General features: G+C 32.8%; 3 protein-coding genes across 3 annotated transcripts; all 3 read right to left on the bottom strand.

Annotated features, from left to right (window-relative positions):
* Positions 1–1,748: 1,748 nt before the first annotated feature.
* On the bottom strand, positions 1,749–3,009 carry HELRODRAFT_162817 (hypothetical protein; the record flags this gene model as incomplete). Its single annotated transcript, XM_009024913.1, has 2 exons — positions 1,749–2,167; positions 2,877–3,009. 2 exons carry the CDS (start codon positions 3,007–3,009, stop codon positions 1,749–1,751), a joined length of 552 nt encoding a protein of 183 aa, XP_009023161.1.
* Positions 3,010–6,164: 3,155 nt separating this feature from the next.
* On the bottom strand, positions 6,165–6,642 carry HELRODRAFT_152003 (hypothetical protein; the record flags this gene model as incomplete). The annotated part of the gene is made up of 2 exons (XM_009024912.1): positions 6,165–6,227; positions 6,424–6,642. Coding segments are annotated over 2 exons (282 nt in total), but the record flags the coding sequence as incomplete, so codon positions are not given.
* A 5,559-nt stretch (positions 6,643–12,201) lies between these two features.
* On the bottom strand, positions 12,202–13,089 carry HELRODRAFT_162815 (hypothetical protein; the record flags this gene model as incomplete). Its single annotated transcript, XM_009024911.1, has 1 exon — positions 12,202–13,089. One exon carries the CDS (start codon positions 13,087–13,089, stop codon positions 12,202–12,204), a length of 888 nt encoding a protein of 295 aa, XP_009023159.1.
* Between the last annotated feature and the right edge of the window lie 4,046 nt (positions 13,090–17,135).

The following is a 17,135-nucleotide window of genomic DNA, read 5'->3' as shown; positions in this document are numbered from 1 at the left end:
TTAACACCAAACATTCGGTAGAATTTTTAGAATATTGGAAATATATATATATATATATATATATATATATATATATATATATATATATATATAAAGCTTAGTTAGAAGCTTTACTTAAAGAATAGAGTGTAGAATCAGGAAGACTATAGTAAAGCGAGTTAAGAAAATCAACCCTAGATAATACTAATGAAGTAACAAAAAGAAGAAGAGTAGTTTTGTCAAAAAAAGCCAAAAGTTTTTTTTATTCTACGTAGCTGAAAGTAAGAACTTTGAAATTAATCAGAGAATAAAGAGACATGCTAGAATCAAATATATATATATATATATATATATATATATATATATATATATATATATTGTTATAACACTCGCTGTCGTAACCGATTTACAATGCGACGGGTTCAAATCTTCGATTGAATAAAATACTCCAAAGAGTTTGTTGAAGTAACAGAGTTCATGATAACGACGATGTAACAAGATTTATAATTTTATTAAACGTACATTAAACGTTAATAACTACAACAACAAGAAGAAGGAAGTTTTATAAAAAATCATATACACACTAAAAGTTAATCACTACTACGATAATGTCGATGCGCTTTACTCGCTTACGCTATTTTAACACCCCCACACGAGTTGTGCATCGCCATTAGTTTTAACATAGTAAAATGCCCATATTTATATATATAATTAAATGTTTACATACATATATGTTCAATGTTTCAGAAATTAATTATGTTCCAAAAACAAAATTTCTATATCTTTCCAACTTGTATCTTGAAATAGGCTTTGTAAACACATCCGCAACCTTTTCTTCAGATGGCAGATACAAAATTTTTACTTTGTCACGAATGCATTCATCACGCACAAAATGATATTTGATATCGATATGTTTGGATCTTTGATGGTATACTGGGTTATCAACTAAAGCAATTGCTCCTTGATTGTCCTCATAAATAATTGTAGATTGTTGTTTGTTAAAAATTTGTAACAGTTGAGTTAGAAATAAACATTCTTGGACGGCTGCTGCTAACGCCATATACTCAGCTTCACAAGTAGATAATGCAACTGTTGTTTGTTTTTTACTTTTCCATGATATTAATGGACCATCTATATTTAAACTGAAGCAGTATCCAGTTATGCTTTTTTTATCATTTAATGATCCCCAACTTGCATCACTGAAACCTGTTAATTTCAATCCTTTCTTGTTCTTTCTAAAACATAAGGAATAATTTAACGTTCCCTTCAAGTATCTTGGTACATGTTTCATCGTAACAAGCATTTCGTTGCTAGGATTAGCTAGATGTTGTGATAATATATTAACAACATAGCACAAATCAGGACGTGTACAGGTCATTGCATATATCAAACTCCCGACAACCATTCGATAGAAATTACTATCATCCTTTATCATGTCTTTATGAACATCATTATTCAACTTCAATTCACATGGTGTGAGTCTTGGTTTGCAGTTTTCCATGTTGCATTTACTTAGTAATTTAGTCAAATACTGAGTTTGATTTATTTTTATTACATCTTTTTCTTGAATGAATTGCATACCTAAGAACCACTTGAATTGACCTAAGTCTTTCATTTTGAAACGCAGTTTTAGTGAAGTCTTCACATCGTCCAACAAAGAATCATTGCTCGCAGCCACTATAATATCATCCACCCAAATCAACAAGATGGTTAATCCATTGTCAGCTGATTTAAAATAGACACAGTTATCTACACCAGATCTTGAGAAATTATTTTCGATTATGAAATTGTGAAGTAAACAATTCCAGTTGCGATGTAAAACGAGCTGTTGGTGCAAATTGTTCGTTAGCATCTTTATCCAATTTTATGGAGTAAACCCATTTCCCCCCCACTGACTTTCGGCCTTCAGGCAATTGTTTAAGTTCATATGTGTTGTTTTCTATTAAGGAATCAATTTCAATTTTCATTGCTTTATACCAATCAGCGGAATATGGTGATGACATTGCTTCACTGTAAGTCTGTGGTGTAATAGACATTTTACAACAATAGTCTGTTTCATTTTCAATTTCGTTATTCGAATAGTATTCATCAAAACGCTTCGGCGGTTTTCTATCTCTTTTGGGATATCTGGTTTCAGTTTGAACAACCTGACTTTCACGATTATTATCTGTGTTCACTTCCTCGTCTTCTTGCCTTTTGTTGGTTAATAGTTTTATTTAAAACATCATCTGTAAATTTTACAGAGCGACATCGCTGTATCTTGTTTGTGTCTGGAAAGTAGATTAAATAAGCTGGACTTTCTTTGTCGTATCCAACAAATATACCTTCTTCACTGCGATCATCAAGTTTCATCTTATTTTGTTTGTACGCAAAAATATGCATATTGCTTAAATTCGGCTTTTTACTTGTAAAAAAATGGAACGGTGTTAAACCTGTTCTTGGATTATAACAACGATTTCTGATGTACAATGCAGCTTTTACAGCATAACACCAGAGTTCTCTTGGCAGATTTGCATTCAAAAGAAGACAACGAGCCATTTCAAACAACGTACGCCATCCTCTTTCGGCCGTACCATTTTGATGCGGTGAAAACGGTGCTGACCTTTCATGTTTGATGCTGTGATGAATCAACAGTGATTTAAATTCCATTGATGTATATTCAGTACCATTATCAGTTCTTAATCTTTTTACACTGCCATAAGGTGCGACATCAGCAAAAAAACATTTTGTTGCTCTAACAGCATCACTCTTTTGTTTCAGGAAATAGAGAAAAATGATTCCAGTGAAATCATCTATAAATGACATTGCATATTGAAATCCATTTAGTGAAGTTGGTTTGATGATGCCAGTCAAATCGCTGTGAACTAATTCTAGAGGAAAGGTAGCACGAGTATCACTTTCCCTGTTTCGAGATTGAGACATCTTTCCCATACTACAGATGTCGCATCTAAAACTGGATTTATCTGTAATTTCCATACCTTCTACAACATTTTCCAATTTCAAAACATCATTGGTGTTGCAGTGACCCATGATTTCATGCCAATGTTTTAAACTTCCTGATTGTTTTGTTGTAGATTTATTTGTATACAAATAGTATAGTTTGCCATGTTTTTAGATATCAAACTTTGTTCCATCAGGGGCAGTCATATTAGCAGAATGTTTACCAAAAGTAATTGTTGCTCCATTTTCAGAAGCTGATTGTACAGAAAAAATATTTTGTGGGTAGGATGGAACGTAATGTGCATCTTTCAATTCAGCAGTAACTATTCGGCCATCAAAAGTATTCATATTCATTTTCACGTTTCCCCTTTTTAGAGCAATATTATTTAACCTTGTGCCATCTGCAAGTTCAATAAAATGTTTACTAGGGTCAAAATTTGTGTCATAGCTAATGAATTTCGATGCATCATTTATCACATGACTGGTGGCGCCACAGTCAACAAGTAACGATTTAAAACAAGATTTATCATCATTTAAATCATCAACTAACGTAAACATAAAATCATGTTCTGGAGCTTTTTCATCTCTCACTTGTTTTGTTGATGAATTATTATGTTTTCTTCTACATGCTTTGTCTGTATGATTAGATGCTTTACAATAACTGCACCACAACTTCTTTTTAAACTTTTCACTACAATTGAGTATTTCAAGTGCTTTACGACCATCGTCTACAGCATCGTGCAAAATTAGTGCTAAACTTTTATCATCCAAAAATTGAATTAATTCCGCAAATGCTTCTTCATTTTTCGCTGCATTTGGCTCTTTTCCGTCAGTCGGCAAAATAGTTTCTTTCAATTTTCGGAGTCGCATGTATCCGAGAAACTTTACCTCCCAATGTTCATATTTTCGTTCGTCGCCATCGAAAAACAATCTATTCCATTTTCCTTGTATGGCATCACTGGGCCCATAACCTGTTGAAGTAACAGAGTTTATGATAACGACGATGTAACAAGATTTATAATTTTATTAAACGTACATTAAACGTTAATAACTACACCAACAAGAAGAAGGAAGTTTTATAAAAAATCATATACACACTAAAAGTTAATCACTACTACGATAATGTCAATGCGCTTTACTCGCTTACGCTATTCTAACAGAGTTATTAATTATTAAACTTTATTTACAGAAGAAATCAACGAATCGTTTATTTCTAGCAAATTCAAATTAACGCAACAATTAACTTTTAAATTGTTCAAAATCTATCGCTATGACAACGTCAACAAATAAATCAAATATCGCTTTAAATAATTCACAGAGTCGCTATTCACAAAATCACAGAATCACAAATTTACAAAATCACGAATTTTACTCATCGCTGATCTTCTTGCGACGTGCGCTTATATACTCTTCGCAAGGGTCGTTTCTAGATTCTTCTAGATGGTCCGATTCTAGCATATTCTAGAATGTTTTAGTGCGTTCGGTAGCACGGTTATAACATTACCCCCATCTTAGTTGTGTTCGTCCCGAACAGCTTTCGTTCCGGTGTCCGCATGGTACGGAGCCAGTCTATCCAAATGAACGATCTTCATTCTTGCTCTCGGCTTCCGATATTCCTGAATACGGTAGACGACGTCATTCAAGCGGGTGATGACTTGATAAGGTCCTTCCCACTCTCGCTGGAGCTTTGGAGAACGTCCTTTCTTTTGCTGTGGGTTGTACAGCCAAACTAACTCGTCGACAGCAAAACCGCCACTGCTTCCTTTCAAGTCGTGGATATGATTTAATTAATCGATGTCGAAGATTATCGAAGGTGGTACGCCATATTTCACATCAGCTGGAGTTCTTGAGGTAGTCCCAAACAGAACTTTTGATGGCGTTTCTCCAGTAGTTGTGTGGATAGAACTCCGGTATGCCATAAGAAACAATGGTATATGACGATCCCAATCTCGTTGATTTTCGTCGACTACTTTAGCCAGATGTTCAATCAGGTTTTGGTTAAATCGTTCCACCATACCGTCAGACTGTGGGTGAAGAGGTGTCGTTTGAGTTTTGTTCATACCCAGCAGCTTGCACATCTCACCAAACAGTTGTAACTCAAAATTTCGACCTTGAGCTGATTGGAGTTACAATGGGACGCCATATCGACTAATCCAATTGAGTACAATTTCTTCAGCGACGGTACATGCTTCTTGGTTGGGTATTGGAATATAATATAATTTATATAATATATCTTTATAATATAATTTATTTCCACAAATTTTCAAAATTCTGGTAAAAAACGAATCGGACGAATTTTCCATCATTTGATCGAAACATCGCATTTATATTAATCTCCAAACAACATTATTTCCTGGTTCATCGCTTGTTCAGTCTCTTGCTAACCGGTGGATCGTAAAACAAATATGAAGTGTATTTATAATTCATCCAAGAAATTTCAAAAAGAAAACATGTAGAATAGTTTTTGAAATGAACGATTTTGAGTAAATTCGTTTCTATACAGCCATTGATGACCGATTAAAAAAAATGCTTTCTATACATTTTCAATGAAAACAGGTTATAACAGAAAAAAGGTTCTGTTGATTAAAACATTTCAGTAAAACATAACAAAAACATTTTACGACGCAAAATGAATCATAGTATGTACATAATGAAGATAATAAAGATTACCATTGTTACAAAACACCGGTTACCCGTGATACAGTTTGTGGTTACAAAATAAACAACCAAAGGGAGTTCTCAATGGTGGTCATGAATTGGTCATTAATAACGATTTATAAGTCTTCAATGTTTAAAAATAAAAAGTCGATAATAAAAAAAACAACTTAAATATAAATATTATGACATTCTGATAATTACTTAAACACAATTCAAGTTACACTTAAGTGCTCATGCGTGAGCAGAAGAAATAAAGTATAACTCTTGTATACCCAGGTGACGAGGATTTCAAAAGACCGTGTCGAACACAGCCATGGAGCTCGTTATCACTTGATCCTGTTAGGTTGAAAGTTAAAATATCGTCAAGTTGTTTCAAATGAGAATGTTGACAGAGTATCTTAATAAAAATAACTAAACTTGTTATGGTGTAAACATAACATAACAGAACATGACACGACAAACAGAACAGAACAGAAGACGACATGGAATGTCAGAACATGACCCGACACAACCTATCACGACGAAACGTAGCCCGCGATACCACAACGTAACAGAAAGGCTTTTTATATCAAAGTTTGTTGGCTGACCTTGCGGCATGTGTCGATGAACTCGTCGAACGATATGACGCCATCTCGATCAACGTCCAGCTTCTTGGGGACACGATTTTTTTCAATTAATAATTCAATTTATTTACGACATGTAATTTGTTTGAAGCGGAAATTAAATAGTATTTAAATCCAAACTTTTTAGTTATGCATGAAAGTCTAAAATTATTTAATATAGAGAGCAACTCCAATGTAAATAAATTTTTATGCTAAGGAACTTTTACAAAAACCAAAATCTGACTTCAAATAAAGCATCGACGTGATTTTTTATGACAGTGTCGTCAATTTTTGAGCTACAAAACTTGCCCATGATATCATAGACGGATGAGACGACCATCTGCATTTCCTCGCTAGTGATCTCGCCGTCCCTGTTGACGTCGTACAGGCTGAAGACCCACTGCAGCTTCTCCAGCATGGTCCCACGCAACAAGAGGGAGAGCCCCATCACGAACTCCTGCCATTGTTTGTTTGTTTATTGATGTTGATGATGATGTGATGATGATGTGATGATGTTGATGATGGTGATGTTGATGGTGTGATGATGTGATGATGGTGTGATGATGGTGATGATGATGTTGATGATGATGATGATGATGTTGTTTTATGTAGTTTAACGATCGGAATATAGTGATACATTTACAAAAAGACACATGTGCACACGCACACAAACCACCAGAGTTGGGCAAAGACACGGAGACGCAGAAAGCACGATCCTCAAAGATTCGCAGATTAGCTAGTATACCATGTACAATCCAGGAGTATTATAAATGAAGGTTCATTCAAACAGCAACAGGCATTGAATATACACGATGTATAGATGTACAGTTATTATCACACTTTATATACATAAAACAGCAGCACGGCGTTGCTTAGTAGTCGGCACAAAATCAAACACGTCGGTCACATATGTTCGCAGGCTTGCTGTTTTTTTTATCAACGAAATTAGAACGCGTTCGTTCACTCAAATCTTCATTTGTTTGTTGGTTCATCTAGTTGGCTGGATGAGTTGAATGGTTAGATTAATTAAATGGTAAAATAAATGAATTGTACGTTAATTGACTCGTCGATTAGTTCGCCAACTGGTCATCAATTAGGTGATTGGTTGGTTGATTGGTTGGTTGACTGGTTAGTTAGTTGATTGGCTATATTTCAAATAATTATTTGTATGGATGATTGTTTGTTTACTTGATTGTTTGATTAATTTTAATATTAGAAAAATATATCTGGCTGTTAGGATGGTTGTTTGGATGGTTGTACTTTTCATTTCAGTTTTGGCGGACAAAAATCGATAAGAAATATTGTGAGCGTTAAAATAGTTTATCGTGTTTTTAGATGCTGTGTCTGGTGTGTGTTGTTGTATGTACTGTGCGGTGGGAGTTGTTAGTTTTGCTATGTTGTTTTATGTGTTTTATGTTACTTTTGTTTCATCGCTGCCTTGTAGTGAAAAACGTCGCACGTAGATGCTTTTCACTCACTCACTCACTCACTCACTCACTCACTCACTCACTCACTCACTCACTCACTCACTCACTCACTCACTCACTCACTCACTCACTCACTCACTCACTCACTCACTCACTCACTCACTCACTCACTCACTCACTCACTCACTCACTCACTCACTCACTCACTCACTCACTCACTAACTCACTCACTCACTCACTCACTCACTCACTCACTCATCGACGAATGACGTGGAGTTTTATTCTGTATTGATTTTCGTCGTGCCGTTGTTTGTGTGATCAGTTCGCTAGAAGCACGTGTGCCAGATTTGTGTTAATGGAAACACACTGCATCCCAAAACAACGGGGCCAACAATAAACACAGCACAATTCATCCAATTCCTAAAATAAAATACCCATCATAACCAATAGATTGTCGCCCAATATCTATCACCCCCATAGTTTCACGTAATCTAGAAATATTCATCGTTAGGTCATTCATCAATCCATGTTTCAACCATCCATCCATCAAACCACTATTACATGATCAGTTTACATTTTGCCCTACCGTTTCATCTACATCCGCCATTATCTCTCTTACTTCTACAAAAACATCTTTTCTTAAGAATAATAATTACTCATCATCTCACGCATCAAATATGCAGCTTCCTCCTGGTCTGGTTTTGCTACACAACACCAACTTTAGCAACTACAATCTCTTATCAAAAAACTAATTCGCTTCAACTACCTATCTTTACCATATCCTACCGTCACACAGATATTCAACACACTTGATTCAAGGCTGTTCAAGAAAGTAGAAAATAACAACAACCACGTCATCCATCCTCTACTACCACCAATCAAAACTACAACACACAACCTTCGTCAGCGCAAACATAACTATCAAGTCATCGCCCAATCTACATACCAGGAAAAGACCTTCATCACAAGACACCTCAAACATATTAACGCTTAAGAAAACTTTATCATTACTGAACTAGTTTTTATTTATCGATCACCTCACTAACTCACTAAGTCATCATCTAGTCTATTAATTTGCCGTTACTTCATTTTATATTTCATTGTCAATTATTTTTCTTTTATTTTTTTATTATTATTATTTATTTTATTCTAACTTATTTCAGTTTTCATGTTAAAACATTTTTCTTCCTCACTTTTTGTATTTTGTTACTTACTTACTTGTTTAATTTGTACTACTGCCTTGCATGTTGCTACAGTTTCTGCGTCTGTCAGATCCTGATTTTTAAAGAATAATAATAAAAAAAAGTGCGTGTGTATGTGGTGAAGTATTAAAGGCGCTCAACGATCACGTCTGGTAAAACACTTTCTTCGAATCAGTTGTCAAACTTGATTTAAAAGTTCAGAAAGCAAAAAGTGTTCGCCATCAAGCGTTCAAAATAAATTTTCTCTAGTTAATTTAATATTCGCACCGAAAATTACCCCTAACATGGAAAATTAAATGTCCGAGTCGAAGCTAGCATCGCGGAAGTATTTTTCAAAGTTCAAATAAACCATTCAAAAAATTTCTTTTGTATCGGACCTCAGTCAGTAAAAGTGAATGTTGAGAATTTTTTATCAAACCGCGCTGATATATACCTACATACATAGAAATTATTGTAAAATTGTCAGATGAGCAACAAAGTTTCAATACTTTAAGCCCAAGTAAATTTCTAGCTTGGCCTGTGAATCGTAGTAACTTATTTTTAAAGAGCTGCTGAAACTATGCAAATAATAAATTATTAAATTTCGAAAATGGATATATCTTGTATAAATTTCATTTGTTCTTCACATAATTTGAAATTTAAATAAAAACATAAAAACATGTGTTAAAACTACAAATATCAGAAATATTCAAAAAAGGTGAAGTCTGAATAAGGGATGGGTATGTTTGATATTAATTGACTGAAAGCAAAAATTAAACCTAGAAACTTTATTTGGTTTTCAAATTAAATCTGTATATTTTCATACGTTAATTTAAGATAAGCGATGAGAAAATTATAGCTTTAGTTTTTGGGCTCGAGAAAAGGATACCATTAAATGTCGTCGTGAATCGCTTGAAATTTTCAAGTTAACAGAAACATTCCTGTTTAAATTCACGTCACACGTTATAAAAATTGATCTTAATTATGGCAAGAGCTAATCTTTTAGCCAAAGTATTTTTTTGATCAAGTTATTGATTTACTGAATGAGTTAGAGTTAAGTTAGCTATTTACATGCCGGTCAAGTTACAGTTAAAGTTATATATTTTAGACTACTTATGGTTAAAGTTACAGTTAACTCTAACTATAACATAAGTTAAAATTACAGTTGGAGATTACTGAAATAACACTGGACCATAGTTGCATTGTAACATTTACCCATAATCAATTCCCATACATTCTTACCATATTCTACCACATCAAACTCTATCACACTGTGAGAGTTGTTTTGCCTCTGTTTATGTAGTTGAACGTGCAGGTGTATGTTTGAATGCGTTTGTCGTGTGCGAGTGTGTGTGGTTGAATGTGTGAGTTCAATATAATTCATAAACAACAATACGGTTTCATTCCTAAATCATCAACTGAAGATGCAATTACAGAACTACACATTTCGCTTCTCAATAATTTCGAACTCAAAAATTTTACCTTAGGTATCTTCATAGACCTCAAAAAAGCGTTTGATGTCATTGATCATCCACTAATGTTGTCAAAATTAAAGATCTATGGCATTCGAGGTCCTATCTTCAACTGGTTTGAATCTTATTTAATATCAAGAACGCAATATACCTCTATAGATGATTTCAACTCCCATCCTGGTATTATTCAAACTGGAGTTCCACAAGGCTCGATTCTAGGACCTCTTTTATTTATAATATTTGTCAATGATATATTTTTAGTATCCAACATATGCAAAACCATATTATACGCAGATGACACTAACATATTTTTATCTGGAGATAATCCAATTTACCTATTTTCAAATATGAATCATCAACTAAATAAATTCATGGAATGGTTTGAATTCAATAAATTAACATTGAATATAAAAAAATCTTGCTTCATAGTGTTCGGTCCTAAGATCAAAACAAATGACGTTATTTTTAACAATTTAAAAATATATCTTGGCGAAAACGTTCTTCCAAGAGTGTCGTCTGTCAGATTCCTTGGAATTATCATCCAAAGTGATTTGAAATGGGATGAACACGTCAACTTGGTTATCAGTAAGTTACACACAGTCATTGGCGTGATTTATAGAGCACGTAATAAACTTGACCAAACTTTAATGATTATTCTTTATTATTCACTTTTTTATCCGTACCTCATATATGGTAATCTGTTCTGGGGCTACAGCTGTGAATATTTAAATAATAAATTACAAATAGCACAAAAACGCTTACTGAGAATTTGCTTCTCAATTAAGTTTTACGACCATACTGCCTCCATTTTCACTGATTGTGGATTTCTTAACATCGAACAGATAAATAAGTATATAATTTTAATTTATATTTATAAAATCCAACATGTTGACAGCCACAAAACTATTTTTGTATTTGAAAAAATTACATCAAAGATCAGACAAAACAACATGCTGAAAATACCCAAAAGTAGGACGGGATTATATGATAAATCCTGGTTCATACGAGGTGTTAAAATGTGGAATGAATTTGGTTTCCATAATTCACAATTCTCTTCCATTGCCTCCTTTAAAAAAGCAAGCCAAGAAAAAAATTTTCGAAAGTGTTCTGTAAACTTAATTAGTTATTATTATTTCATACTCGTGATATTACTTTGATTTTTTACTATTATATAAATGTTTTAAACAATTGCAGTAACGTTGAAAATTTTAATTTTTCAATTTGAATTAATCATTTGAAATTTTTCATTTGTTTTTGTTGAAGATATGATGAAAATAATGAATAAATAGTAATATATCTGTAACACTGAAGATATACGAAAATTAATATAATAAAATTTAATTAGAAGTGTATCGATAGACAATCATCTTATTACTGAGAATATACGCTAATGATGACAATAAAGGCACATGATCTTTTAACAGTATATTTTGTAACAAAGATAAAGTGATTTTACTATAAATGAAAAACACATTGTCTGATTTTAAATGTTTTTTGAAGAATTTTTTATTAAGTAGTTATATTTAGGTAAAACTATGATGCAATAGTTGAAACGTTTTTTATGGACTCAGAACTCGGAGTGTAAATGTCGATATTTGGTGTCGGAACGAACGAAATTTTTTGAGAGGCCATGTTAGAAACGAATATTTTTCATCACTCCCAGACAGTCTGCATAAACTCACAGAATAGAAACCACAATATATATTCATATACTAATTTATTTCATATCAACGTTGAAATATAATATGTATCAATATAATGTATAAGCTAATACGAAATATATATACATATCACATGAAGTTGTCAAAAAAAAAATTCAAAAGATAATTCAAAAAAGAGAAATGTGATTTTGTGCATATTGAATTTTGTACAAAATATAATAAAATAACATTTACAAATTAAATTATAAAAATATACAGTATCGATTAATTAATTAATACATTTAATGTTGGTTGTTTCTGCAAAGCGGATGTCTCTTTCCATTGTATTTGAGTGTGTTTTTGAATCTGGACCTCTTGTTTGCCAGCCACTTCCTTACTTGTTTCTCCTCCAACTGACATTGGTTCGTCAAATTTGTGAGGTCATCCCCAAAAATGTATGGGTCATCAACGTGTCTCGCATACCAATCTTCAAGGATGCTCACAATCTCCGTCCCGAATGTGTTTTTTGTTGTTGGAATCGTTGGCGGACTGGAAAGTGAACTATCGTTGTTGTTAGAATACAAATTGGAGTCAGTCTGTGGTTGTTTAAATGCTGGAGTGCTGGTTATTTTGGGATTGAAAGATATTGCATCATCCCAATTCATTTCAAATCTTGTACTGGGTTGTGGAAACTGAAAAATAGAATTATCCACATGTGCATTGATTCGTTGTGTCCAACTCAAAGATGAGTCCTCCCCACCATTCATTTCTGTGCGGAATTTTTTGAACGGCGTGTTGGGATCGGCTGATGGGAGTTCCTCGTTATCTTCCCAGGGTCGTTTCAGCGCAAAACTGTGTTTCGAGGGAAATTCATCAACGGAATGTGGGATGTTGAAACAGAGGTTATTTATTTTGAACATTTTGTTGTTCATCGAACTTTCCACAGATACATTTGTTTTCCACCAGTGAGTTGAACTTCTGTGAACATCAACGGCGTACGACGATGTTGTGTAGTAGCCACTTTCTGCCTGTCCTCTTTTCACTGATGAAATATCTTCCGTTGATTCGTCTTTTTGTCTACTATTGTTTAATGAATTATTGTTTTGAAAAACATTTTTTGTCACCTCATTGTCACCTGAACGATCATCAATCTTGGATCCCAAAGGAGTATCGTTTCTTAAACTGTCCATTGAATTTGTTCACACAGTAATTGTTTTCTTATTAGCTCTTATTATTTTTTATTATTTAGAACTGAAATATTTTTCAACTTATCGTATGCCCTTGTAAATATTTTTGAGGCTAGATTTGATTTGTATTTGCAGGATTAAAATTTTCTCTTGTGAATGTGATTGGACTTTTTAGTTATGCTCATTAGAATGTTTGGTGCTCTGTATTTATAGACAGGAATGTGGTGAAGCAATTAAAGTGAAACATCACACAAAACGAGCGTATCCACTTTCAATTAACTGTCCCAATTAAAAGTGGTGTCATTTGAGTAATTAAGTGGCACACTATAAAGTGAATTTTTACTTAATTGGCTCAGTAATTATTTAATTAAACAAGTTTTTGAGTAGTGCTCAGTTTCTTTATTTTATTTTAGAATCACTTTTCTGTCTTTGAAGTAGTTCGGCTAAATTTACTTTAAAGGTTTTACTTTGAACCGCTAATTATATATCATTATGGCCAATGAAGATTTGACAAACTTTAATTAATTACACAAATCAATTATTCAAATACAGTTAAAATGTTCAACTCCAAAACATTTAGAACATGTTGACTTTTGATACAACTGAAATTCAAATTGAAGCGACACATTTTACACGAATTAAAAATTCTATTATTCTAAATGAACCCTCATCAGCTCTGGTCTTCCACATCATTATAGATCAATTGCTTTAAATTTTATTGCTTTTGTAATGTAACTGCTCCAAATTTTTGAAATTTATAATTATGACTGACCTTTACTTTTACTCTATTTGATTAATGTTAAATTCCCAAATAATTTCTTTTCATTGATACAAAATAATTAAGGTCCAATTAATAATAACCAAACATTGGTTCATGTAATGCAAATGTTCAGAAAATTGGCACGTGCCATTTACAAACAGTCAACGTTAAATGGTCAGTGTCAGTTTTTATTGGGTTCAAATAACTAAACAATCTCAGCGTTATTGTTCATTATTTGAATATTTTTAAATTCAAAAAAATCTGATGCAACATTTTTCCTATTTCCGTTAAAAATTAATTTAACTCTAAACTGATAAAAAAGTCTTTAGCAATCAACCAACCAACCAATCAATAAATCAACCAATTAGTTTATAAAGCGCCATTTCCGCGATGATCAATAGCGCTCCTCAATGAATTTTGCAAACAGAGGTGCCTTGAGATTTGCCTTGAACTTCGTAAGTGATGGAGAAGTAGTCAAAGAAAAAGGTGGGGAGTTCCGGAGAAACGAGCCAGAAAAAGCAAATGTAAATTTATCAATAGTGTTTAAAACGAGTCAAGAAAAAGTGAGAACAAGAAGACACTCGTAAGCCAAGGCGTTTAGGTTCAATTAATATATCTGGTAAGTACTTAGCAACTAGACGAGCAGCAGAGTTAGAAGCTTTACTTGAAGAATAGAGTGCAGAATCAGGAAGACTATAGTAAAGCGAGTTACAAAAATCAATCCTAGATAATACTAATGAAGTAACAAAAAGAAGAGAAGTAGGTTCGTCAAGAAAAGGCAAAATTTTTTTTATTCTACGTAACTGAAAGTAAGAAAGTAGCAACACTATTAATCTGAGAATAAAGATGCATGCTAGAATCAAAGAAAAAGCCTAGACTACAAAACTTACCTGAAACATTTAAAGTTTTAGAATCAGATAAGATAATAGAAGGAATAGTAATAGAGCTTTTAGATTTATTGATACGAATATAATTCAAATTTAGAAGGATTAAGATACATAGAATCAGATCAAGCGATAATTGAAGAAAGACATAGAATGAGATATGTTATAAAAGACACAATTGAGATTAGATGGATGAAAAAAAGTATAAATACAAGAATCATCAGCATATAGTTCACTAGTGAAAAAAAATAATTGTAATTTTTATCAAAATCATTCTACGTGTTGACATAAAATTTAATAACTTAATATTAAAAATATGTATGAAAATATGTGTGTGTGAATAAATTTATTGTTTAGCATTTTCATATATTAAGTGAAGATTTTGCTAATATCAAACTCTGTCGCCTCCGTTTAGCGTCAGGCGACTTTTTAGGTTTACCAGCTAAACCTGTCAGTATTATTATTATTTTTCGAAAATTTGTATAGCACTAATTACAAACAGAATGTTTCTCAAAAGCACTGTCTAAAGAAAAAAAAACAGTTGAATTGCTACGATAAACCAAATCTTATAATGAAAACAAAAATGATTTCAATAATTTCTTGAACAATTTTTCTGTCAGTTCGGGCTGTCTAAGATAACTTGGTAGATTATTCCAAACGGCCGGTGTTGTGTTGTGTGGTGTGCGCGTCTGTATGTGGTTGAATCTGTAGGGTTATGTCCGTGGTTTTTTAATAAATATTGGATTATGACTGACAAAAAGCAATCATTGATGAAAATCGCAGCCCGGACTGGATGCAACATCGTGGGCGACTGCGACACGAACTTAAAATTAAGAAAAAGTCAACTAACGCTGAACATGCTGTGACATTTATAATTGCATTTCTGACAGTCTTAATCTGATATATATATATATATATATATATATATATTATAGAAAAATCTGAAAATATATAAATATATATATATATATATATGTATATATATATATATATATAAATATATGTATATATATATAAATTGGTAATAGACCATAATTTTTACAATATTCTATAAATTCTACCAAATGTTTGGCGTTAATATGTTTGTAATTCGATTTTCAATTTTTCTCACTAAATGATGTTTCCTTCGGAATCCAAAAATGGCCTTATTTGCAGCATGAATTCGGAAAATAAGTTTATTTGGAATTTTTATAAACTAATCGTTCACCAAAAAATTTTAGTGAGAAAAATTGAAAAAACGAACTACAAAAATATTAACACCAAACATTCGGTAGAATTGTTAGAATATTGGAAATATATATATATATATATATATATATATATATATATATATATATAGAAGCTTTGTTAGAAGATTTACATAAAGTATAGAGTGTAGAATCAGGAATGCTATAGTAAAGCGAGTTACAAAATTCAATCCTAGATAATACTAATGAAGTAACAAAAAGAAGAAGAGTAGTTTTGTCAAGAAAAGCCAAAAGTTTTTTTATTCTACGTAGCTGAAATTAAGAACTTTGAAATTGATCTGAGAATAAAAAGACATGCTAGAATCAAATATATATATATATATATATTTAAATATATATATATATATATATTGTTATAACACTCGCTGTCGTAACCGATTTACAGGTTCAAATCTTCGATTGAATAAAATACTCCAAAGAGTTATTAATTATTAAACTTTGTTAACAGAGGAAATTAACTAATCGTTTATTTCTAGCAAATTCAAATTAACGCAACAATTAACTTTTAAATTGTTCAAAATCTATCGCTATGACAACGTCAACAAACAAATCAAATATCGCTTTAATTAAATAATTCACAGAATCGCTATTCACAAAATCACAGAGTCACGAATTAACAAAATCACGAATTTCACTCATCGCTAATCTTCTTGCGACGTGTGCTTATATACTCTTCGCAAGCGTCGTTTCTAGATTTTTCTAGATGATCCGATTCTAGGATATTCAAGAATGTTCTAGTGCGTTCGGTAGCACGGTTATAACATAGTTCTGTTATAACATTGTTCGGTTATAACATAGTTCGGTTATATCTTAGTTCTGTTCGTCCCGAACAGCTTTCGTTCCGGTGTCCGCATGGTACGGAGCCAGTCTATCCAAATGAACGATCTTCATTCTTGCTCTCGGCTTCCGATATTTCTGAATACGGTAGACGACGTCATTCAAGCGGGTGATGACTTGATAAGGTCCTTCCCAACCTCGCTGGAGCTTTGGAGAACGTCCTTTCTTTTGCTGTGGGTTGTACAGCCAAACTAACTCGTCGACAGCAAAACCGCCACTGCTTCCTTTCAAGTCGTATCTGGTTTTGGGCCGCCTCCGTGTTTTTCATAATTTTAAGGCGTACGTATCGGTGGACATGGTTTAATTAATCGCTTCAAAGAT

Source organism: Helobdella robusta (assembly GCF_000326865.2).
Source record: "Helobdella robusta unplaced genomic scaffold HELROscaffold_4, whole genome shotgun sequence".
NCBI lineage: Eukaryota > Metazoa > Annelida > Clitellata > Rhynchobdellida > Glossiphoniidae > Helobdella > Helobdella robusta.
This window is presented reverse-complemented; position numbering and strand designations above follow the sequence as displayed.